The following is a 24,441-nucleotide window of genomic DNA, read 5'->3' on the forward strand; positions in this document are numbered from 1 at the left end:
TGAAGTTATTTTTGGAAAACTGGGATGCCGTGTCATCCAGAATAAAGAGGACAAGGACAACCCAAGTTGTTATCAGTGCTCAGTTCAGAAGCCTGCATCTCTGATGGTATGGGGTTGCATGAGTGCGTGTGGCATGGGGAGCTTACACATCTGGAAAGACACAATCAATGCTGAAAGGTATATCCAAGTTCTAGAACAACATATGCTTGTCTCTTTCAGGGAAGACCTTGCATTTTCCAACATGACAATGCCAGACCACATACTGCATCAATTACAACATCATGGCTGCATAGAAGAAGGATCCGGGTACTGAAATGGCCAGCCTGCAGTCCAGATCTTTCACCCATAAGAAAACATTTGGCGCTTCATAAAGACGAAGATGCAACAAAGAAGACCTAAGACAGTTGAGCAACTAGAAGCGTGTATTAGGCAAGAATGGGACAACATTCCTATTCCTAAACTTAAGCAACTTGTCTCCTCAGTCCCCAGACATTTGCAGACTGCTATAAAAAGAAGAGGGGATGCCACACAGCGGTAAACACTGTCCCAACTTTTTAGAGATGTGTTGATGCCATGAAATGTAAAATCAACTTATTTTTCCCTTAAAATTATACATTTTCTCAGTTTAAACTTTTGATATGTCATCTATGTTGTATTCTGAATAAAATTTTGAAATTTGAAACGTCCACATCATTGCATTCTTATTCAAAATTTGTACAGTGTCCCAACTTTTTTGGAATCGGGCTTGTATTTCCAACTGTAAATGGGCCCCAGAAGTCAGTATTTTGTTTTAAATGCCTCTTGTTGGGTGACCCCAGGGTCCCTAGATAAAACATCAGCATAGATGAAGTTTAGCAGAGTGGGACTCCTAGCAGTAAATAGGAGTGTTGAGCTCAGTCTGGTCTATCTAGGAACCCTGGGGTCACCCAACAAGAGGCTTTTAAAACAAAATACTGACTTCTTGGGCCCATTCAAACCACTTGTGGAGTTGGAAATACTTTACCCGCATGGGAACGCACTGCCCTCTTTAGACACGCAGTGACGGTGTGGAGAAGAGGATATTATCTGATACTTCTGGACCCTTACGGGGGGGAGGGGGGGGGGGGAATGCTTTTTATGACCTGTAATGTGCAGTTCATATTGTTAAGAACCCCATAGGATTATTGAGACCAAGGGAGAGGAATACTGGGGAAGAATGCTGAGAAGATCACATGGTTATTTATCTGCTGCCCACATTGACCTTTGTAATGAGGGTCGATGCGATTTGGTAAGAGACTGTGTGATTGGGTTGGTGTGGTCCTCACAGCACTAATAGAGGATTATATCAGGATTATATCAGCGGAAGATTACTTTTAAGTTCTCAGTTCTCAGTGTGGACACTATGAACTGATTAGTGCTACACTTATTCCTAATGCTTGTGGAATGCCTACATTCTGCTCAAAAAAAAGTGAAAAGCCTGTGATTCATTCTGACTTCATTTGAAGAGTCTCCGAACGTATCTTTGTAAACCACCAAACACCATCAGCGGCTGTGAAAACAGCTGGACATCATGCTATATGCATTGTCAACCCAGAATAGAATGCCTGAGGGTAGGCTGTCCACAAGGTTTAGGAGTGTATTTATGGGAATGTTTGACCAGAAGCGCATTTGTGAGGTCTGGCAATTATGTGGATGAGAAGGCCTGGCTCGCAGTCTCCGCTCTAATTCATCCCAAAGGTGTTCCATCGGGTTGAGGCCAGGACTCTGTGCAGGCCAGTCAAGTTCCTCCACCCCTAACTTGCTCATCCATGTCGTTATGGACCTTGCTTTGTGCACTGGTGGGCAGTCATGTTAAAACAGGAAGGGGTCATCCCCAAACTGTTCCCACAAAATTGGAAGCATAAAATTGTCCAAATTGTCTTGGTATGCTGACATCTTAAGAGTTTACTTTACTGGAACTAAGGGGTCCAGCCCAACCCCTGGAAACACCACACCATATCCCCCCCTCCCCCTCCACCAAATGATTTCGACCTGTGCACAAATAAAGACATGGATATGTAGCACTGCAACATAATAAAACCTGACCCTGACCATGTCTTAATTGTGTATTTGTTTAAAGTGGTTGTAAACCCCCCTGTAATGTTTGTACCTATAGGTAAGCCTGTAATAAGGCTTAACTATAGGTACTGTATATATCTCCAGAACTTGCACCGTTTAGGAAATATTTACATTGCATGCAGCCAATGATGTAATCAGCGCATGCGCTTTGAAGGACCATCCACCCATGCTGTTTCTTCAGAGCCCTGTGCCATGACCAGCATGCGCAGGAGTGACTTCACACAGCTCCGGCTAGTAGAAGAGCCGGAGTCCACAGACCTGGAAGGAAGATGGGCGAAGATGGATGCTGGCCTCCAGCTGGGACACCGCAGGCAGGTAAGTTTCACATAATGTGCTAGTATGCGTGGCATACTAGCACATTATGCATTTACTTTGCAGGTAACCAAAAAGAATAGTTTTTTCCCAGACTTTACTTCCTCTTTAAAGGAGTAAGTCCCAAAACCATGGCCCATTGGTTGCAGTAGTCTGGCCTCTGCAATGAGAAGGCCATGTGAGCAGGGTTTTCTTGCTGCAAACCTGAGGGGGAGAACTGGTGATGTAACAGGCACTACCATGCGTAGGGATTTCCTTTAGGATGGTGTCTGGATAGTGTTGTTTATGACATCACTACTAAGTGACTACTGAACCCCTATGATGGGACACCATTTCCAATTGACACATTGGCATCATTCTGACCACTGAAACCAATGATGGAGCACTATTCTGGCCGCTGACCAAAAATTTAGGGGCATTTTTTACTCTCACTGACTACGGCACCATGGTATTTATTACTTCCACGGACCACTGATGCTGGGTCATTTTTATTTTTTTTTACTACCACTGATTCTGGGACAAAAATTACACTTACTATTGCAGAGGCATGTAAAGAATAAATTCCCCTTTTGTAGCTTGTTACTTTGGAGCAGTCTCCCCCCACCCTCCGATCCCCTCTGTGACAGCAGACGTGGGATCCTCAGCCCACATCCACTGTCACATTTTAAAAACAGTGATGCGGTTATGTGGGCAATAGCCATGCTAATTCACATTTTTCTGTAAATGAATAAACTACCAGTCCTGCCACCATGGTGATGGGCACCCCCATAGTTCATTGACTCTTTGCATGAAGGTACAGCCTAAAAAGATACACAGGGATCAAACAAATCTCCCTATATAAGTTTTGTTTGTATATCTGCTGTCTTCAGCTTTCTACACTGTTTAGAAAATGAACATTGTGTTAGAATTTTTTCTTCCTGTTCCAGCACTGGGTGTGGAGTCTTGGCAAACACTGTTTGACAGCTGATTGGAGGAAAGGCACACCACCCCCCTCCACATAGGCAGAGGAAGGAAGAAACATGCAGAGCTGTGCTATAAATAGACCAGCTCTCTGCTAATCTATCTCTATGCACCCTGATCTCCTGTGTCAGAGAGCTTGTCAGAAGTTATCATGCTGAGCACAGAGCAGCAGAAAGACAGGGGGCTTAGGGCTTTGGAGAGAGATATGTAAACACTACAGACATATGTGGTCAAATTTGATGAGGCTTACATCCACTTTAACTCTGCTTTCCTTTTCTACTTTCCCCCTCCCCACTAAGTGTCCCTAATGTCGAGGAGGCCCAGAAGGGTTTCGATTCCTTGTCAGTTGCCCCTGAAGGACGAAACAACGTCCTTTAAGCCGAGAAGGAGGGCCCACGTCCACAACAAGGGTTCTTGCCCTTAGTAGCCTGTGGAAGAAAGGTACTCTTCCCTCCTGTGAGACCTTTAATGATGTCATCCAGGGTAGCACCAAACAGGTGATCTCCTCGAAAGGAAAGATCAGTCAAGGCCTTGTTAGAAGTCTGGTCCGCAGACCAGCATTTGAGCCAAAAGACACGCCAAAGGCCGGGGGATCTTCAACCGGAATCATGGTTGCCTTGTTTAATCTGAAAACTGGAGGGTCCACCACCGGTGGAACAGTTCACTTCTTAAGAAGGGACACCACATAGGGGTATCGCCTCACAACTTGCTTAGGGACCCCAAGGGGATGCTTTGGTCATCCCCACTCTTCAGTGATGATTCTGTCAAAATAGGAGGAGAAATGGAATTCCTTTGCCGCTTTGGATGACTTGTGAGTGCCAAAGGGAACCTCTGTCTGCGTTGCAGCTGCATCCTCCAACTTAAAGTCTTAAGCACAAATACAATCAGTGCATCCACCAGCGCCTTTTCGTGCGTGGTTGCGGAAGCGGAAGATTAATCCTCCCTATCTGAGGATTCAGGGCGTGTGGTATCAGACCCAGCAGGGTGACCTATATCCGCTGTGGCTGAATCGGATTCAGGATCTGAGGGGGCAGATGAGGCAGTGGAAGGCGGGGGGGTATAGCGCCTGCCCTCACTCCAGGAAGTGGCCAGACCACCCACATAGCCCCAGCCTAAGTGGGGGGGATAGGATGGGAAGACAGATGAAGGGGGGTACCTGACGTGAAGGAGGGGAACCGAGGGGTCCCACAGTCCCAAGGAGGGGACCACATCCACCCCAAAACCCTCCAGGAGGGAGAGGGGTGACAGCTACTTACCATACCAGGAACCAGGCTGGCACTGCTACAGACATAACCCCTCGCCATCGGAATGGGGAGCCTGTCGGCCAGGAGGAACGCTGCGACTCGGGCCGAGACCGGGTCATATGTGACCTCGCGAGGCGTTTAACTCATAGGCCAGACCCCATCCGGTGGGGCTATGTCGTGCCTGACCTAGCGCAGGGCTGAGGTGAGGTCTGCGTGTGCTCGCTGGCCAGACTGGGGTGACCACTGAACCTAGATTATCCAGCCCATCGCCCAGTTTGGCAGTTGATTGTAGATCTCACAGGAACAAACCAGGAGGAAAAATTGTATCTAAAAAGAAAAAATTTCCAGGACCAGAGATCCCAGCAAGGAACTAGGTCCTTACTCCTGACTAGGCAGAAAAAAAACTGAGTACCTATAGCAGAGGGAGAGAGTATACCCCCTGGGACTGCCCATAGGCGTAGCCAGACTTTTTTCTGCCTAGGGTCCTACTCCTGTAGGAGGCAGTATACCCCAATTGTTAAGAAAATCGGGAGCTGTGTCCGTCAATAAATGAAAGATAAATATTTGTTTTTGGTAGGTTGACACATTGAGGTAAATGCATATATTTTGATGCTAGTTAGAGTATAAATAATACCTGTATCTCAGTGTTGCCTCCATCAAGTAACCTATTGGCCAATAAAATGCTTTCTTGAAAGATCTTATCATTCTTTGAGCTCATTATAAGATCAGCCACGAGTTTGGTGGCTCCTTCTCGGTCTAATTTACACTGAATCGGTGCTATTAGAGACCAGTCTTGGTCCTGACCTGTGAAATTAATTAAAAACAATATTACATTTTCAAATGAAGGACAATGAATTGAAAAACAGAAGTAGGTGAATGACAGTCTAGAAATAGAAGTAAGGTATAGATAAGTGTCGAAAAACAATGTAATCAAATTTCAGCTGCAGCCCTGGAGCACAAATGGCGACACTGCATATTTACAATGAACAATGTTTTTATGTACAAAGGGCAGTGTATATCAGCCTTACAGCAACAGAGCGATGAGGATCTAGAAAAGATTCTGATTTAGTAGGGAGGAAAGGTGTTTATTACCGATGGCAGAGCTGTCAGCTGTCTCGCCTTTAGTATTTGACTTCTTGTTTTGCAGGTAATTACTCAGAAGGGTTTTCCTTAGTAAATTTCCCTATGGGGACAGGAGCGAGAATCGAGTCAGACAGGGAGGGAGGAAAACATAAATTGCAAGCTTCATTTATAAAGATGCTGAGTATCTATGAACTAATAATGAACATGCTGAGCTATATAAAGATGCTGCTTATCTGTATACTGATAATGAACAAACCGCTCTGGATAATGATGCTGAGCATCATTAAACACTTATGGTGAAGCTGCTGTTCAGATTTAATTATGAGATAGAATTGATCTTAACTATGTGTGTCACAGATTTATGTACTGTACACACCTGTAGAGAAAACATTACAGACATCATCGGGCAACTTTCACAAATGCCAAATGTAAATATTTCTATGAATGTAGCAAAAACACACCTCTACCTTTTATATAAATATAAATACACATTTACATATAAATATAAATTTACATATAAAATTATGTATGACTCTGGTGCCCAACACACTGCCTGTGTGCCGCATGTGACCCAACCCCCCCCCCCCCCACGCCCCCTCAGCCAGCTATATGTGGCCTGTGGGCTATTGGGCATCAGCAGAATGCACAGTGGCAGCCTGGTGCCGGGCACTGAAATGCTCTCAGTGTTCCAGCATCTAGCACAGAAAAAGAGACTGTACTGAGGACAAAGTTATCACTACCCGCAGAACAATAAGGTACCAGCCTATCGAGAGAGAGCCATTCCGGAACGTGTGATAGGTAAGTGTTTAACAACGGGGTGTGCGTTGCTCCTTTACTGCCATGACTGCCAGTGCAGGAGGGGGATTGGGGTTAACACTTTCATTGCCATCACTACCAATACAGGGGGGAGTTAACACTTTCATTGCCATGGGCACCAGTATTAGGGGAGATGGTAGGGTTAACGCTGTCACTGCCATCACCAACAACACAGGGTAAGGGAGGGTTATCACTTTTACTACCATGACCACCAATATGGGTGAATTACCTTTCACTGCCAAGATCACCAATGCATAGAGGGAGAACATTACCTTTTACTGTTATGACTACAATACGGGGGGATGGGCATGTTAACTTTCACTGCCACTGATTATCAGTGTAGGTTGTGACTATCAATGTGTGGTACTGTTAATAGTAATGACACCAATGATGTGGTTATTATTGCAGCCACTGACACCAATGCTAGGGGTGATTACTGTGGCCACTTACACCAAATTTGGGGGTTTTTACTGTGACCACTCATATCAATGCTGGGGATTAATATTGTGGCCACTGACACCAATGCTGGGGGTTATTATTGTGGCCACTGACACCAATCCTGGGGGTCATTTCTGTGTTCGCTGACACTAATGCTGGGGGTTATTGTAATCCAACGCTTTAGTGTACATTGCTGTATACTGCAAAAAATGCAACAGGATCAAAACTTTTCGGGAATTGAGGTGTTATTATGCAGCCCTCTAAAACTGTCAGAAACTGCACTTGAGGCCCTCTATAGTTTTTCAGTTAAACACCACTGATATATGCCATAAATTGAATGACACATCATGGGCCCTTTTGAATTTTCTGGTTTCATTAATGAGTTTATGATGCATCATTTCTACCTAATACAATAAAAACAGACATCTGACAATATAAATGCAACTAAAATGTAAGCAATTTCATCCCATCACACAAAAGTGAAAAGAACATGTTGAATTTGCAAAGTGAAAGAGGTGGAGTTGTGCTTACATCAATAAACCAATCTTTGTGAACAAAACATTTTTCTTTTATTTTCCTTGCACGTGATTGGGTATTCTTTGCAAAGTGACTTTTCATTTAGCTTTGCCTCATTCACCTCATTTTCAGAGTGTGCCTCATTCACATTATTTACCTCATACACTCTTCCTTAAATAAATCAACCCCTCTGCATTTAACGGACAACATATTAGTGAGACTGATTACTGAAACGTCTTCGCCCCTTTAGCAAATAACATTCTTATATTGTTTTCTAACCTGTACGTAAAAAGAACCCCCAGGGTTTATTTAACTAGCTGCTATAAACAATGCTTACATCTTTCTCCATTTTCTTCTCAGTGACATTCAGGAAACAATTCTTCATAGGAGTTGTGAAAATCCTAACATGATGGACCTGCTGCTTTTGTCGACATGTCCCAATTCCTTCGATGTAAACTGGTGACTTTGGCTCCTTTGCCAAAATGACTTTTGATACAATTATGTTTGATCATTTCAAACCCTCTCAACCTGATTGGGGGCTAAGGGCAAGTTCTCCACTTTTTTTTAAGATATACTATAAACAGTACAGAACTACAAAATTACTGTCTGCCTAAACTAATGTAGCATTCTATCTGTGACTATTAAAAATACAATATAAATAATACCTATACACAAAGGTGATTGTGTAGTATTAAAGTATTTATCAACTACCGTCAATACAAACCAGAATGAGCAATGCAAGCCACTATGTGCTATGTGATCTCAATACCTAATTATCTATTCACCTAATGCAAAATTACAATATAACTGTGATGAAAAAAAACATCCATGTAATCAAAATTACAATAAAACATCCATGTAATGTGTTCACAACGGAAATGTCTAACAGTGTCTATGAAGTCCTTTAATATTAGCCACTCTTCCCTGTACCTACAAACATCTTTAGTTGAACCACCTTCTGTGTTTGTTACACTTCACCCACAGTGGACAAATTCTTACCCTTTTTGATGGACCTCATAAATCTAAATGCCTGGAAACGCTTTTTAATCCTAAAGAATTAAAATCATCAAACCAAATAATTAGGTCTTCAAAGACAGAAAACTCGGAGATAGATTTCAGAACAATTCATAGCACTTGCTCTAAAATCACATTCTGTAACTAAAACTGAATTCCAGGTATACATTTCATTGCATAGTTACATTGGTCCAGCTTGGACCAATAAAGGCATGCAAATGCCATACCTGTGGGACTGCTGTGGAAGCAGAGACCTACTGTAGTAGTCACTGCTACTACAGCGATCACTGCTTTCTCTGGGGGTCACATGCCCAGCACAGGAGCCATTCACATAAAACCTACATTTTTCTCAATGTAAAGTTACTGCTCTGCCTCTGTATGAATTTTGATGTATCTGGCAATACAGAGCTCAAATGTTTGTCTTTTATTTAGGATAGGCCAATTGATAGGCCAATTGGTATTGATAATTTTAGGCTCCATGTACACGGGACGTTAGAAAAAACGTGCTGCAAAGCTAGTTCTGACGCCGGGAAAAAGCAGCTGTTAAACGTGCTTTCAGTAGCTTTTTCCATTTGCGTTATTGCACGTTTGGCCACGTTTCTTTTAGCAGCGTTTTTTCTGCCTCCCTTCAAAATCACTGGTTCCCTATGTGAGCCTATTGATTTGAATGGAAGTCGCACCGCAAGTGGGATCAGGATGGCGTCATCTGTGACATGAGGGGGCGGGGCCTCCCAATGACATCATCAGGAGGCCACGCCCCTAATGGCTATATAACAAGCTGCAGAGAACGGAGACCGGCATAATCACCGGAGACAGCGTCGGAGGAGGACCGGAGGAAGAAGAAGAGCCGAGGGCAAAAGAGCAGAAGATTGGACAGCAGAAGAGCGGACAGCAAAAGAGCAGAAGACAAGAAGAGCGGAGAGGTAGAAGACCAGAGCGGAGAAGTCCGGATAAAGATTTTTAATAAACTTTCCAAAACGTCTCCTGTCGTTATTTACATACACTGCCTTTTATGGGGTGAATGGGTAGGGGTACAGTGTACCCCATACCCATTCACATAGGGAGGGGGTCCGGGATCTGGGGGGCCCCCTTGTTATTCCGGCCAGGGTTGTGGGGATGAGGCCCTTGTCCCCATCAACATGGGGGCAAGGTGCTTTGAGGTGGGGGGTGCAGAGCTCCCCCTGCCCCAAAGCACCAACACCCCCCATGTTGAGGGCATGTGGCCTGGTATGGTCCAGGGGGGGTGGGGCCGCTCGCTCGTCCCCTCCCCCTTCCTTCCCTACCGGGCTGCGTGCTCGGATAAGGGTCTGGTATGGATTTTGGGGGGGGGGGCCCACTCTGTTTTTTTGGCGTGGGGCTACCCTCAAATTCCATACCAGACCCGAAGGACCTGGTTTGGAACCTGGGGGGACCCCCACACAGTTTTTTTCCCATTTTTGGCGTGGAGTTCCCCCTCAAGATTCTCACAGCGCAAGTCGCACCGCAAGTCGGATCATCCTGATCCGACTTGCGGTGCGACTTCCATTCAAATCAATAGGCTCCCATAGGGAACCATTGATTTCGAATGGAAGAAAAAAAAAACGTATAACGTGGCTGAACGTACTTCATCACGTTTGGTCGCGTTCGGTCCCGTTTTTGTGTTCGAAACGCCAGGAAACACACGTTCGAACGCAAATAATTGCGCTCCAAAAAACGTCCCTGAACTCAACTGCCTGCAAATGACTGTAAACAACCCTGTGTACATGGACAGATAAGATAACATGCAGGAGGGTTCAGGGGCTTCTGAAAAAAACGCCCAACTGCTCCTAAACGGCCATTTACAACGTCCCGTGTACATGGAGCCTTAGTCTTAAAGAATTAAAATGACCAATCCAAATAATCAGGCCTTCATAGACATCAAACTCAGAAATAGATTTTAGAACAATTCATAGCACTTTCTCCAAAATCACATTCTGTAATTAAAGCTGAATTCCAGGTATAAATTTCATTGCATAGTTACATTAGTCCAGCTTGGACCAAAGGCTTGCATATGCCATACCTGTGGGACTGCTGTGGAAGCAGAGAATCACTGTAGTAGTCACTGCTACTACAGCAATCACTGCTTTCTCTCGGGTTCCATGCTCAGCACAGGAGCCATTCACAGAACACCTTACATTATTCTCAATGTAAAGGTACTGCCCTGCCTATGCCTCTTTATTAGTTTTGATGTAATTGGCAATACAGAGCTCAAATGTTTGTCTTTTAGGATATGCCAATTGGTATTGATCATTTCAATATTTCTATGTTGTGCATTATAATCTATAAAAAGTGCTACTCCATACTCATTATTTATTTTTCTTTGAATAATACAGCCCTTTTTGTTGTACTTTCATAATTTCTTGATCATCATTTTTTTCTCCACTTTTTTCAGAGTTTTTGCCCCTTCTTTAAAAATATGTCCCACAGAGAGAGAAAACTTATTGTAGATAACAGTCTTGGGTAACACAAAGACAAAAAGTCTTTGGTTCTGTTGAACACTATTGAACAAACAAAAGATATTAGCTTTAACTGCATTTCCCTTACCCTTTCTTCATAATCGTTTTTCTTCATCAGCATTTGCTGTAAAGTCCGTAAAACCTTTATACACAGTTTTTCTTCAGAGGACATAAGACTTTTGGTGTGCTGAATCAATCTAAGGGAAAAAAGTCAAAAAACATCACAATGTCTTAAGCATGTTCCTCCACTTAGTTATCAATTCCTGTTCCCCTCTCTATATTCCCTATTTTCCCTTAGAAAAGCATTAATTACACTTTTGTGTGCTGGGTGCAACTATTTTTCATATAAAAGTTCACAGGTTATACATATATTTAAAACGGAAAGTTTTTCTCATCAGGTGTCTCCTTAAAATTCATAAAAGTTCAATGATACTATATTTTTTAATAGTCGGTCTAAATTGTCTGTAGTACTGCCTCAACACAGTGCTGACTATGCATGAAGGCACAGTAACTTCATTGTCACTAAGTTGTGTGTGGAATAATTTTCTGGTAAAACATTCTAAAAACATGTGTGTACTGAGCTCTATGCACACTGTTTAATAATTGTATAAGCACAGGAAAGGTTAGTGTAGTATAGAGATGGCAGGAATAAATAATATATCTAGGCATAGTGCTCTGAATTATTCAAACAACCCTTATTGAGAAAGCCCCCAGTTCCAAAAGTTCCAGATAATAGATGGTTCACCCTCATTGCAAAATTGCTGACTCTGATTATTTGTTAATTATGCATGTGCTGCACAAACAGAATGAGACACCTACTTTGAAACAAAGCCTCCACTCTCACATCGTACACGGGCATCAGTTCCTTCTGCAAAAAGTAGTTCAGGATGGTGGAGGACATCTACCAGTACAGACTGCTCGGCTTCTACAAGCGGCTTTAACTTTTCCTCCAATGTGTTTATTATATCCTAGTGAGAGTAGAGTAAACATATTATTATCGAGCCTTGTGCAAGTCAATCATGAGGCCTTATTCCATGGATAGCTGCCATTACAACTAATTACAGTAAAGTCCCTGTTAGAAAGAAATGTATTTATTATAGATATAATCATTATTTATTATAGATAGCTGTTGAAAAAAATGTTTTTAGTAGTAAATAATACTTATCAGTGACGGTATTGGGCTGTGTTTTATTTCTCTGCATACGAATCAATGTAAAGCAGCGCATATGGTCCTGGAAGTAAAGCCAGCCATACATGGATCGCAATTGTGCTGGTTCAGCAGGGCATGAACAATTTTGGATCCATGTATTGGCAGGCTGGTTGTACGGAAATCAATCTACTGATTGACTTGTGCACAACCAGCCTGTCCGGTTTTTCCCGAACAATCAGTGCCAGTGGCTTTAACCGGCAACATTGATCATTGTATTCTGACGGCGGGGAAGACTGTCAGGATACAATACCACAGCAGGAAGGAATCCTGTGGATGTGGAAATCGGATCTTTTTTTTTTTCATTTAACCCGTTGGTTGAAAGAAAAAAAATGATCAATGTATGGTCTCCCTTACGGATGCTCGAGGCCTGTCTGGAGCCTGAACGGAGCTCGTGTGGAATTTCTCTGCAGCAGAAGGTGCTGCACGACGGAGGAGACGTTAGTTCCTACTGCATAGATCATGATTGATCGTCAGTGTGGCTTTTTGGAGAGACTTATGTGGATCTAAGGAGAAGGGGAAGATAGTGTTTCTTCAGTTTCAAGCGTTCATTGATTTCCATCTGGTAAGAGGCTCCATGTACACGGGACGCTGGAAATGGCCGTTTAGGAGCAGTTGGGCATTTTTTTCAGAAGCCCCTGAACCCATCTACATTTTATCTTATCTGTCCATGTACACCAGGTCGTTTACAGTCATTTGCAGGCAGTTGCGTTCAGGGACTGTTTTTAGAACGCAATTATTTGCGTTCGAACGTGTGTTTCCCGGCGTTTCAAACGCACAAACGCGTTCAGACGCGTTCGGACGCGTTTGTGCGTTCTCGTTTTTCCATTTTAAAGGGGAATCATTTTTATGACCTCTAGGAACGCTTCTAAACGCAAACGCCCGCAAACGCTGCTAAACGCGGGTATAAACGCGACTGAACGGACGTTTCAAACGTCCTAAAAATTCCAGCATTCAAAGGGACTTTTAACAACGTCCCGTGTACATGGAGCCTAACTCAGGTGTTTTTTCACGAGGTGGTTGCTGGCTCACTTGGTTTCTGTTCAGCACTTATGTTTAATAGTGGCACCTTACTTTTTTCCGTCCGGTAAGGAGAAATTTCACTTGGTGGTGGATTTATTTTGGATTTGGAATCTAGTTTATTTTTCTTTATCTTCAATACAATATCATCGCCCCATTTATGGACACTTATGAACTTTTGTGTTTATACACCAGTTGATTTATTCACGGATCACTGTTGTGCCACCATATTTATTTATGTTCATTTATTAACCATGTCCTATAACTTTTAGTTATTTATTTCCAATTGTTTGGATCTTATTGTTGTTTAGCGCACCCCATACACAATCATATATGGTCTCCCTTAGTCCCATTAAGGTGCATATTACAATATTAGCTGGATTTGAGCACTTGGACAGAGAACCACTTCCTAAATTAGCTAGCTTAATCCTTCTCACCATCAATATCAAGCCCTATTCACTGAATGAAAGGTGAGGAAAACCATATGGCTTATTAAAAAACAGAAAGGTTTACATTAGTATATTAATATGTGGTGACATTGTTGTGAGCAAGTCAAATCATAGTGGTTCTTTAAACTCTACTCCAGCAAAACAGCACAATATGTATAATATATAAATATGTATGTAATACACATATCCAAATCTTTCACTTGAAACATTTTTGTCATTCCATTCAGTCAGTCTAGTGATTAACACACATCTAATCCAATGCATAACCATCAAGTTTGGAGCGTTCTAGTGTCACTAGTGTGCCTGCCAGTGGGCTATGAATGAGCATAAACATTACAAAATACATTGCAAAAAAAAAATTCTGAGGTCCTACACTGCCCTTCTCCTAGACAGCAAAAAAACTTACAGTACAGGCATGAGGGGGAACACTGGCAGCCTAAACTTAGGGTGAATTCACACTTTTGAACATACCTGTTGGGGTTGCCCCGATTAGCTGCAGGTAGGAAGCCCCTATTGAAGCAATGGAATGCTGCTTGCTCTCACAGCTAATCGTGTGCATTCCCATGTTATCTCCCTGGATGCAGGAGTCTGCCAAGGAGGTGCATTTGGATGTGTGATGGCACCCTTAGTGGAAGGCCACTGCCATCTTGAATGTTGAATTTAAACCCCACTGTGACTGTGACACGCACATAATTAATTGGTAGCTGAGCAGCGTATCACAAGGAGTAATTTGAGCTGTGTTCCAGTGACAGTTACATAGTTAGTACTTAGTAAGTCCATCTAGTTCAACCAATAAAAAAATAATGAAGTAAACAAATTGAAAACCACCATACACAGAAATCTATACCCACAGTTGATGCAAAGAAAGACAAAAACCCCTACAAAGTATGATAAGATGTGCTCTAGTGGCTAAAAAAAGAATTCCTTCTTGAACCCCCAGAAGGCAATCTTTATTTTATTTATTTATTTCAGGTACTTATATAGCACAGTCAATTTACACAGCGCTTTACAAATACATTGTACATTCACATCAGTCCCTTCCCTCAAGGAGCTTACAATCTAACTCACATTCATACATACACATAGCAGGACCAATTTAGACCGGATCCAAGTAACCTTCCAGCATGTCTTTAGAATGTGGGAGGAAACCAGAGTACTTGGAGGAAACCCACGCAGGCACAGGGAGAACATGCAAACTCCAGGCAGGTAGTGTCGTAGTTGGGATTCGAACCAGCGACCCTGTTACTGCTAACTACTACACCACTGTGCCGCCAATATTCTTGGATTACAATGTCTAGTGTTATTACCGGTAAATGTTAATACCCAGTTAGATGCATTCATAAATGAAAAGAATATAACTCTTTTTTTAAAACAATCTACTGAGCTGGCCAGAATCAGTGAAGATGCCTTGCCGTATGTGAAGGTTAAATCTCTTTTTCTCCAGACATAAAAAGTGTCCCCTTGTCCTTTGTTATGCCCTTAAATAAATAACTCTACATCAAGTTAAAAGCTGGGAAATCTGCCTCTAGGAAGATCTACCATCATACGTGGAATAAATTCAGATCTGCTAATCTTTCCTCATACCTCCTCCATGCCTCCAATCAGTTTGGTTGCCACGCTCTACCCTTTTTTAAGTTCACCAATATCCTTTTTGTGAACTGACGCAGCCAACTTACAGTCAGTAGGACTTTGATGGAGTTGAGCTCAGCTTCTGAGTGACCATCAACTCCCTTCCTGATACCCAAAAATGCCAGTATCATGTCACCTGGTATGTGTTTCAGTGAAGGGAGGTATAATTTACTGGACAGGGTTTGCTGCAGAAAAATAGGATTGGGATGGAGGAGGGGGTTTTCTGGTGAAGGGGGGTGATTTTAATTGGTAAGGAGGTATTTGCTGAAGGATGGGCGATTTTGAGATTGGTAGATGAAGGAGGACTGATGCTTGGGGAAGGAAATTTTTAGATGCATAATGATAGGATTTTCGACTTACCATAAAATCCATTCCTCTGATTTTCATTGACGGGCACAGTTCCTGATTCCTCTTAACCATTGGGTTATGCTGCCCCCTACAGGAGTAGGACACTAGGCAGGAAAAAAACTTGACTATGCCTATGTGGCATTCCCAGGGGCTATACCCCCACTTTCTGCTATAGGTACTCAGTTTTGTTACAAGCAGTGTCAGAAGAAAAAAAAACAACTCCATAGAGGGGTGGGTGTTGTGTCCGTCCATGAACATCAGAGAAATGGATTTCACAGTAAGTCAAAAATCCCATTTTTCTTTCATTCATTGATAGACACAGTTCCGGATTCTTCTTAACCATTGGGACGTCCCAAAGTGGTGGGAAACAGCAGAAAAAAACAGCACATATTAGAATGTGCAGGTAGGTGTTTTTGATGTTGATAGAAGCGAGAATAAATCCCCCTGACGTAGGGACGCCACTACTATGTGAATGGACTTCATCCTGAACTTCTGTACTCGCACAAAGCAGCTTAGCGCCTTGAGGTCCAGAATTGGACGTACCTTGCTTTCTTGCCTGGAGACTGTAAAGAGATTTGAGTAAAAAAACATTGAAAGGGTTATGAAGTCGGAAACGGAACAATCAATCCTTAAAGTAACAAGTCTTGCACTGCCTCAAAGAGACCCCGTAAGCGATCTGGAGACAAGTGCAGGTTGGAAGGGAAAAAAAAACCTTTACAGAGGACAAGACTGAACTCGATCTTGTAGCCTGACTGGATAAATTTGTGGACCCACTTGTCCCATACCAGGGAGGTCTATGGATCTGGAAACCAGCAAAGATGTCCCCCCACCCCTTCATTCAGAGGCAGCCTTGTCCGCAGGTCTGGAAGAGCCCGCTCGCTTAGGAGCCAAGAAGAATGGTCAACGTCTATGACAGGGCTCCTTGCCCTTGGTAGCATGTGAAATTATAGTACTCTCCCCCCCCCCCCCCCCCGTGAGACACTTAACAATGTCATCCAAGGAAGGCTCCAAATAGGCGATCCCCTACAAGAGGGAGATTAGATAAGACCTTCTTAGAAGTCTAGTCCGCAGTCCAGCATTTCAGACAATACACCGAAGGACCACTGCTGATATGGACAGCCTAGAAATCAAAGAAGCCGCATCAAAAGAGGCATCACTGACAAACTGTAGCCCCTGGACCAACTGGTCTGCCAGCTCCGCACAGACAGGGGGAAGCTATTCTCCCTCCAGGTGCTGGCATAAAAGCTTAGCCCTTTTGGTCAGAGTTTGCGACACCAGGGCAACAGCCAGCTCAAAACCTCACTCAGGGAGGATGGGAGGATAAACACCCAAAGTGACCTCAATTTTAGAGGAGCTGGGGGGAAGGGAACCGAGAGGTCCGACCTTCCCAGGGAGGGGCCCACGTCCACCCTAAAACCCTCCAGGGGTAGTGGGGAGACAGCTACTTACCACACTAGGAACAGGGTGGGCACCGCTCTGGACAGGACACCACTCCATTGTAATGTGGGTGCTGTCAGCCAGGAGGAAACGCTGCAACTCAGGCCGAAGCTAGTTCGTATGCATCCTCACAAAACGTTTAACTCGCAGGCCAGCCCCTGTCCAGTGGGGCTTTGTCGCGGCTGACCTAGTGCGGAGCTGCAGTCTGCACGCACTCGCTGGCCGAACTGGGGGGACCCTAGGGATCAATATTATCCAGTTGATCGCCCAGTCCGGCACTTGATTGTAGTTCTCACAGGAACTAAATAATAATAGAAGAAAAAATTTCAATTTAAAATGAAAAAAATGCCAGGACCAGAGATCCCAGAAAGGAACTAGGTCCTTACTCCTGACTAGGCAGAAAAAAACTACCTATAGCAGGAAGTGGGAGTATACCCCCTGGGACTGCTCCATAGGTGTATTCAAGTTTTTTTCCTGCCTAGTGTCCTAAGAATCAGGGGCTGTGTCTGTCACATAATCAGGACTGCCCATTTGTTGTCAACATATTGTTATGATTGACTGTTTGTTGTCTGCATATTGTCACAATTGCTCATATAGTGTCACGATTGTTGGCTTCTTGTCCGTATAGTGCCACAATCACCAATTTGTTGTCCAAATACTGTCACAATTGCCTTTTTGTTGCTCCTGTATAGTTGCAATTGCCCATTATTTACTTACTTTACTTACATATTGCCATATTTGTGCATTTGCTGCCCGCATAGTCTCTATTAATTTAGTCCCCTGCTGCTATTATCCTCATTTCACCACAATGCACTGCAAACACTACTATTAAACCCTTGAATTTTATTTTATTTAGCACGCCATGTGTGTCCACTACACACATGACTGTTAAAATCTTATGTTGCATTTTTTCCCTATATAATTATATAGAAAACATTCAGATAAAAAAGTCATTACTGCCTCCATTTATTTTAATGTTACCATGTTATGGCAAAGCCATGCATTTGTTTTATTTTCTACATCCTAAAATTGTTTTACCAACCTGTAACTTCTCCACAATATTTTTGTAGTCCCACTGATTCGGAGTGGCACTGGCACGAGTGAAGGTTCTTGTGGTTGTAGATTGCTTGTATGTGGGTTGGGTTCTAATCAGTGAACTAGAGGAGCTGTTCAGCATGGAACTCACATGTGAATCTAAGTCCATAGGTAGAGCTATGCTCCGACTTTTGGCTAGAAAAAAAATGCAAAAACAAGATAAATATGTATCAGTACATAATCCAAAATTTGTATGATCCACAGACCACTTTCACAGACACAAACAACATGACCTAAAGATGACAACAATAAATATAGCATATAATGTGTCTATTAAGAATTCCCTAAATATACGTTTGCTTAACCACTTGCCGACCAGCCACCGTAGTTTTACTGTAGCAGGACAGCTCTGTTACGCGAAACGATGTACCTGTATGATTCGTGTAACAGATAGTGGGGGTGTGCGCGCGCCGCCGGAGGCCAATCAGCGGGTCCGGCAGGCACTATTTAGAAACACAGGTCTCTGTGTTCATCCAGTGAGTACAATCCCTGTACATTTAGAAATCCCTAGGAGCACAGCTAACCCTTTGATCGCCCCTGGTGTTAACCCCTTCCCTGCCAGTGTCATTAGTACAGTAACAGTGCATATTTTTAGTACTGATTACTGTAGTAATGTCACTGGTCCCCTCAAAAGTGGGTGTCAAAAGTGTCAGTTAGGTGTCCGATCTGTCTGCCCCAATGTCGCAGTCCCGCTAAAAATTGCTGATCTCCTCCATTATTAGTAAAAAACGAATAAAAAATAACTGTATCCCCTAGTTTGTAGACGCGATACCAATCAATATACACTTATTGGGATTTTTTTACCAAAAATATGTAGCAGAATACATACTGGCCTAAATTGATGAAAACTGGATTTTTGACTTACCGTAAAATACTTTTCATTGAAGTTCATTGACAGACACAGCTTCATATTCTTCTTGACCATTGGGTTATGCTGCCCCTACAGGAGTAGGACACTAGGCAGGAAAAATCTTTACTACACCTATGGGGCAGTCTCTGCAGGTATACACCCACTCACTCTGCTATAGGATTCAGTTTTGTTGCAAGCAGTGTTTTGAAGAAAAAACCCATCCCACTCAGAAGCAGAGGGGCGGGTGCTACATCTGTCAATGGACTTCAGAGAAAAGGATTTTACGGTAAGTACAAAAATCCAGTTTTCTCTATCATTCATTGACAGACGCAGCTCCATATTCTTCTTTACCATTGAGATGTCCCAAAGCAGTATTTGCATGGGGGTGGGAAAAACAACGCAGAAAAGAACGTAATTCCACAAAGGCTAAACTTAGCCAACCAGTGAACATGGAGCTCAACCAGGAACAACTGGAGCTCACCTAGAAAACATACACCCTCAAAGAGAAAATTTTCTCTTTTAAACAGCAGCCTGCAAAACCTTGCGGCCAAAAGAACACATCTACTTTGTAGAATTTTGTGAACGTGTGCAAATACGACCAAGTTACTGTCTTGCAAACTTGCATTACTGACGCCTGATGGCGAAAACCCCAAGAGGCACTCAGCGTCCTAGTAGAATGTGCCTTCACAGGGAAAGGTGGAACCTGACCCCTCAGTGAATAAGCCTGTACCACCGTCTTGGCCGATCCATCTGGATATGGTCGTGGCAGACGCAGCCAATCCCTTTCAATGTCCTTCCGTGAGGACAAAAAGAGTCTGATTTCCTGAAAGTTTCAGTAGCCCCTAGGTAAACCCTAATAGCCCGAACCACATCCAAAGAATGCAAGGCAATTTCCTTGGGATGCTTGGGCTTAGGACAGAGTGAAGGCAGCACAATGTCTTCATTCAAATGGAAATCAGAAACCACCTTAGAAAGAAATGACTGATTAGGTTGAAATACCTCCTTATCTCTGTGGACCACCAGATAAGTTGAACGGCAGGATTGTGCCGCCAATTCATATACTCTGGGAGCAGAGGTAATAGCCACCAAAAAGGCTACCTTTTGTGACAGTGTAAACAGAGGAATCTTCCTAATGTTCTCAAAGGGAAATTTTTGAAGAACAGACAGTATCAAGATCCCACAGAGGACACGGGGATCGTATCAGGGGAGCCATATGGTAACCCCCTTGAATAAAAGTGTGAATCAAAGCATGTGTAGCAAAAGGGCGTTGGAAAAACACAGCCAAAGCCGACACTTGGCCTTTAATGGTACCCAAGGCCAACCGCTGTTCAACCCCTCTTTGGAAAAAGGTCAAAATCCTAGCCACCGAAAAAAGGCGAGGTTGCACCTTTAGCGATTCACACCATGAGATGTATGATTTCCACGTACGATGATAGATCTTCCTGGAGGTAGATTTTGTAGCCTTCAACAGTGTAGGAATCACTGAGTCAGAAAGAACCCTGTCCTTCAATACCTGGCTTTTAACAGCCATGCCGTTAAAGCCAGGATGGAAGATCGCCCCTTGAGACAGCAGATCTTTCCTGAGAGGAAGTCTCCAAGGAGCATCGGCGACCAACCTTACCAGATCTGCATACCAAGACTGGCGAGGCCAGTCTGGGGCCACCAGAATGACCGGAATTCCTTCTGCATCTCTATTCTGCGCAGAAGCCTCGGCAGGAGTTTCAACGGAGGGAACGCATAGATCAGCTGATACTTACCCCTAGGAGCCATCGGTGCGTCTGTGGCGTTGGCCAGAGGATCCCGAGACCTGGCTATGAACCTCTGTACCTTCTTGTTGAGCTGAGAGACTAACAGGTCGACGTTAGGTGTCCCCCACCAGACACACAGCAGGTGAAACACATCCGGGTCCAGGGACCATTCCCCCTGATCCAACACCTGAGGACTCAGGTAATCCGCGTGCCAGTTCTCCACTCCTGGGATATGCACGGCAGAAAGGGCTGGAACAAAATATTCTGCCCATTTCAGGATCTCGACCTCCTCCCGGGCCGCCAATACACTCTTGGTGCTCCCTTGATGATTGACGCAAGCTACGGCCGTGGCATTGTCCGATTAAATCCGAACTGGACCACCCTGCAGACGATTTGTTCAGTGACTCAGGCAAAGCTTTATCACTCCTCCCCAGCCGGAAAGGCTGGAATCTGTGGTTACCACGGTCCAATATAATGGGAGGAAGATCTTGCCCTGGCATAGAGCCAACGAGCGAAGCCAACACAGAAGAGAAGCCATTCAACCGAATCATAGTGTCCAAGGATTTTGGAACTTTGTTCCACTTGACAAGAATTTCCCTTTGTGAGGGTCTTGTGTGGAACTGAGCAAACAGAACCGCCTCGAAGGTCGACACCATTAGACATAAGGCTCGCATGCAGGTCCGCAGAGAGGACAGGTTGCTGGATAACAGCAAACAAATCGCGCTCTGCATCTTTTGTAGCTTTTCCGGGGGAAGAAACAGTCAGGCCCAGATAACTCAGTTTTGAGGATGGTACCAGAGCAGATTTTTTTAAATTGATGTTCCAACCGAACTCTTGCAGAGTCCGTACAGTGATTGTCAAGTCGCCAAACAGGACTGAATGTGAGTCTGCTCTTAAGAGGAGATCGTCCAGGTACCCCAGTACTGCAAGCCCCCGTTGTCGCAGTAATGCCAATACGGAGCCAACACTTTGATGAAGACCGTGGGAGTGGAGGCCAGACCAAAGGGTAACGGCACAAATTGATAATGCTCCTATCCTACAGCGAAGCAAAGAAAAAGCTGGCGTCCAGCGTAAATAGGGATATGTGTCCTTGATATCGATGGAGGCCAAAAAGTCTTGATGGAGGCCAAAAAGTCTCCTTGGTGTAAGGACGCCACAACCGTGCGAATGGACTCCATTTAAAACTTCTGTACCTGCACAAAGCAGTTCAGAGCCTTGAGGTCCAGGATTGGACACACTTTGCCTTCTTTCCTAGGAACAATGAACAGGTTTGAATAGAACCCCTGAAAACGTTCCCAAGAGGGAACCGGCACAATCACCCCTTGCGACAGAAGATCTTGTACCGCCTCTCATAGATCCCTTAACCGATCTGGAGTTAGGCATAGATTGGACAGGAAGAATCTATTCGACGGTCAAGATCTGAATTCGATCTTGTAACCCAATCGGATAAGTTTGTGAACCCATTTGTCCTGAATCAAGGTGGTCCATGGTTTCGGAAGGAAGCAAAGACGGGGATTTGTCTATTGATCTTCATTGGCCTGCTCTCGGCTTACCCGACCATGTCTTCTTGGAACCCTCAGAAGACCTAAATGGCTTAGATCCTTTCTCCTGCGTGCCGGAGGCACGAAAGGGCCGCCTGTGGGCTGTAAAGTAAGGCCCCCATCTATTACATGGTGACTTGCCCTTGGAGGATTGAGGAAGAAGAGTGCTCTTCCCACCTGTAAGACACTTGATTAGTTCATCCAATGATGATCCAAACAAACGGTCCCCCGTAAAGGGGAGCTCTGATAGAGCCTTTTTTTAAAGCCTGATCCGCAGATCAGCTTTTTAGCCACACTGTAAGGCTTGGACCATTTGGTTTGTTAGCTCTGTCAGGCCCAGAGGGAGCTGTTCTGTTTCTAGGTCACTTTTTCGTAACTTTGCCCATTCCGTTATTGTCTGGGACACCAGAGTGATCATGAATATCGGTTTTAATATTGAGCCCGCTATCACATGTAAATGGCGGGACAGAGACTCAATCCTTCTATCCACAGGGTCTGTAAAGACCGGCGATTTCTCCACTGGGACCACAGTAGATTTGTTCAGTCTGGAGACCGGATTGTCCACCTTCGGTGGAACGGTCCATTTTGCGGATACCGTGCCCGGAAAGGATAGCGCCTCTTAAAATCCTTCAGCATCACTAACATCTGTTTGAGGCGACCCCATTGGTCAGAGACAACTTTGTCAAAAAGTTCCGGACAAGGGAAAACCTTGCCTGACTTCTGGGATTTGCGAGTGCCAAATGACACCCGCGTCCCTGACGCTGCAGAATCATGCGCCATTTTTAGAGTTTCCCACACTGACACTATAAGTGCCTCCACTAGCGCGTTTTCCCGCGCGGCTGCAGACGAGGATATGTTACTCTCACCATCCGAGTGCGATGGCGCAGAACCCTTAGGGTAACATGCGTCCACGGTGGCCATATCAACCTCAGAATCTGAGGATACAGGAGAGGCGGGGGGGGGGGGGGGGGAGAGGGCGCTTTTTACTAGTGGTATTTTTTAAAACCAAATTCACTTTTGACACCAGGTTTCCCAAAACCGCTGTTAAGGCAGACAGGGGTTGTGACCCAGAGGTCCCCCCAACCGCAAGGAGGGGATCTGTCGGTGAAATTTGTTCCTGGGACTCCATATGAACCCTGGAATAGTGCAGTGTCACTAGCACCACAGATAGCAGGGTGAGAGAGACCTACAGAGACTCCTATAGACCTACCACCATTCGATATGGAGGAGAAAAGGATCGGGCTGCTGTGCAGAAAAAAAGATTGTCAAAGGAAGAGGAAGTACCTGGGTCATCACTAGAGTAAAGGCCTAGCTGCTCCCTGCTGTCCAGCATTCGCAGACTCTAAGGGAAATGGCCGCCCAATGCATTCCTATGGGGAAACCACAAAAACATGGCCGCCAATGCATGGGAACTTCTGCAAAATGTGGCTGAACGATTCTACAGTAAAATGGCGGCACCCTCGGCGTGCCATGTGGTCTCCAGGACCCCATAAGAGGTTCAAAGGATTAGTGGCATCAGGGGATCCGCCTGTTGCTGGCTGAGGTAGGGAACTCATTGATAGTGGGGAGGGAGGCCTTGGGGGAGTCTGGGACATACCGGAAGGCCAGGGGGAATGAGGGGACCACGTCCGTCCCGAGACTTCCAGAGCTATGTGGGGACACTACTCACAATACCAATGACATTGGGTGGGCGCCACCCTGGACAGACTACCTCTCCACTCAGGGTGGAGGTGCTGACGGCCAAGGGATACTCTGCGACTCAGGCCGAACCAGGTCGTGTGAGTCCAGGCGAGGTGTTTCACTCGTGGGCCAGCCCCCATCCATTGAGGCTCTGTTGTGGCGAGGCCTAGAGCTGGACTATGACCTGCAAACGCTCGCTAGCCGGGCTGGAGACCGTAAGGATCTAGAATATCCAGTCTGGAACCTAGTCTGGCCGTTGATTGCAGTTCTCTCAGGAACATAACTAGCTAAAAAAAAAATTATTTTTTTTAACAAAGGTTTCCTTTGAAATAAAAAAGACAAGCTAAGACCCAAGTCCCAGCCGGGAACTAGGTCCTACTCATAAAAAAGGCAGAAACAAACTGTATCCTATAGCAGAGTGAATGGGTGTATGCCTGCAGGGACTGCCCTATAGGTGTGGTAAAGATTTTTCATGCCTAGTGT

At 44.4% G+C, this 24,441-nt stretch overlaps 1 protein-coding gene across 1 annotated transcript in view; it reads right to left on the reverse strand.

Annotated features, from left to right (window-relative positions):
• Positions 1-24,441, reverse strand: part of ITPR3 (inositol 1,4,5-trisphosphate receptor type 3) — a 544,698-nt gene that overhangs the window by 192,663 nt on the left and 327,594 nt on the right. Inside the window, exons 35-39 of the mRNA XM_082246986.1 lie at positions 18,087-18,274; positions 11,774-11,922; positions 11,043-11,151; positions 5,706-5,796; positions 5,248-5,417 (exon numbers count right to left, since the gene is read on the reverse strand). Coding sequence (XP_082103112.1) covers positions 5,248-5,417; positions 5,706-5,796; positions 11,043-11,151; positions 11,774-11,922; positions 18,087-18,274 — 707 coding nt within the window. The remainder of the gene's footprint in view (positions 1-5,247; positions 5,418-5,705; positions 5,797-11,042; positions 11,152-11,773; positions 11,923-18,086; positions 18,275-24,441) is intronic.

This window comes from Pelophylax lessonae (assembly GCF_965119305.1).
Source record: "Pelophylax lessonae genome assembly, chromosome: 2".
NCBI lineage: Eukaryota > Metazoa > Chordata > Amphibia > Anura > Ranidae > Pelophylax > Pelophylax lessonae.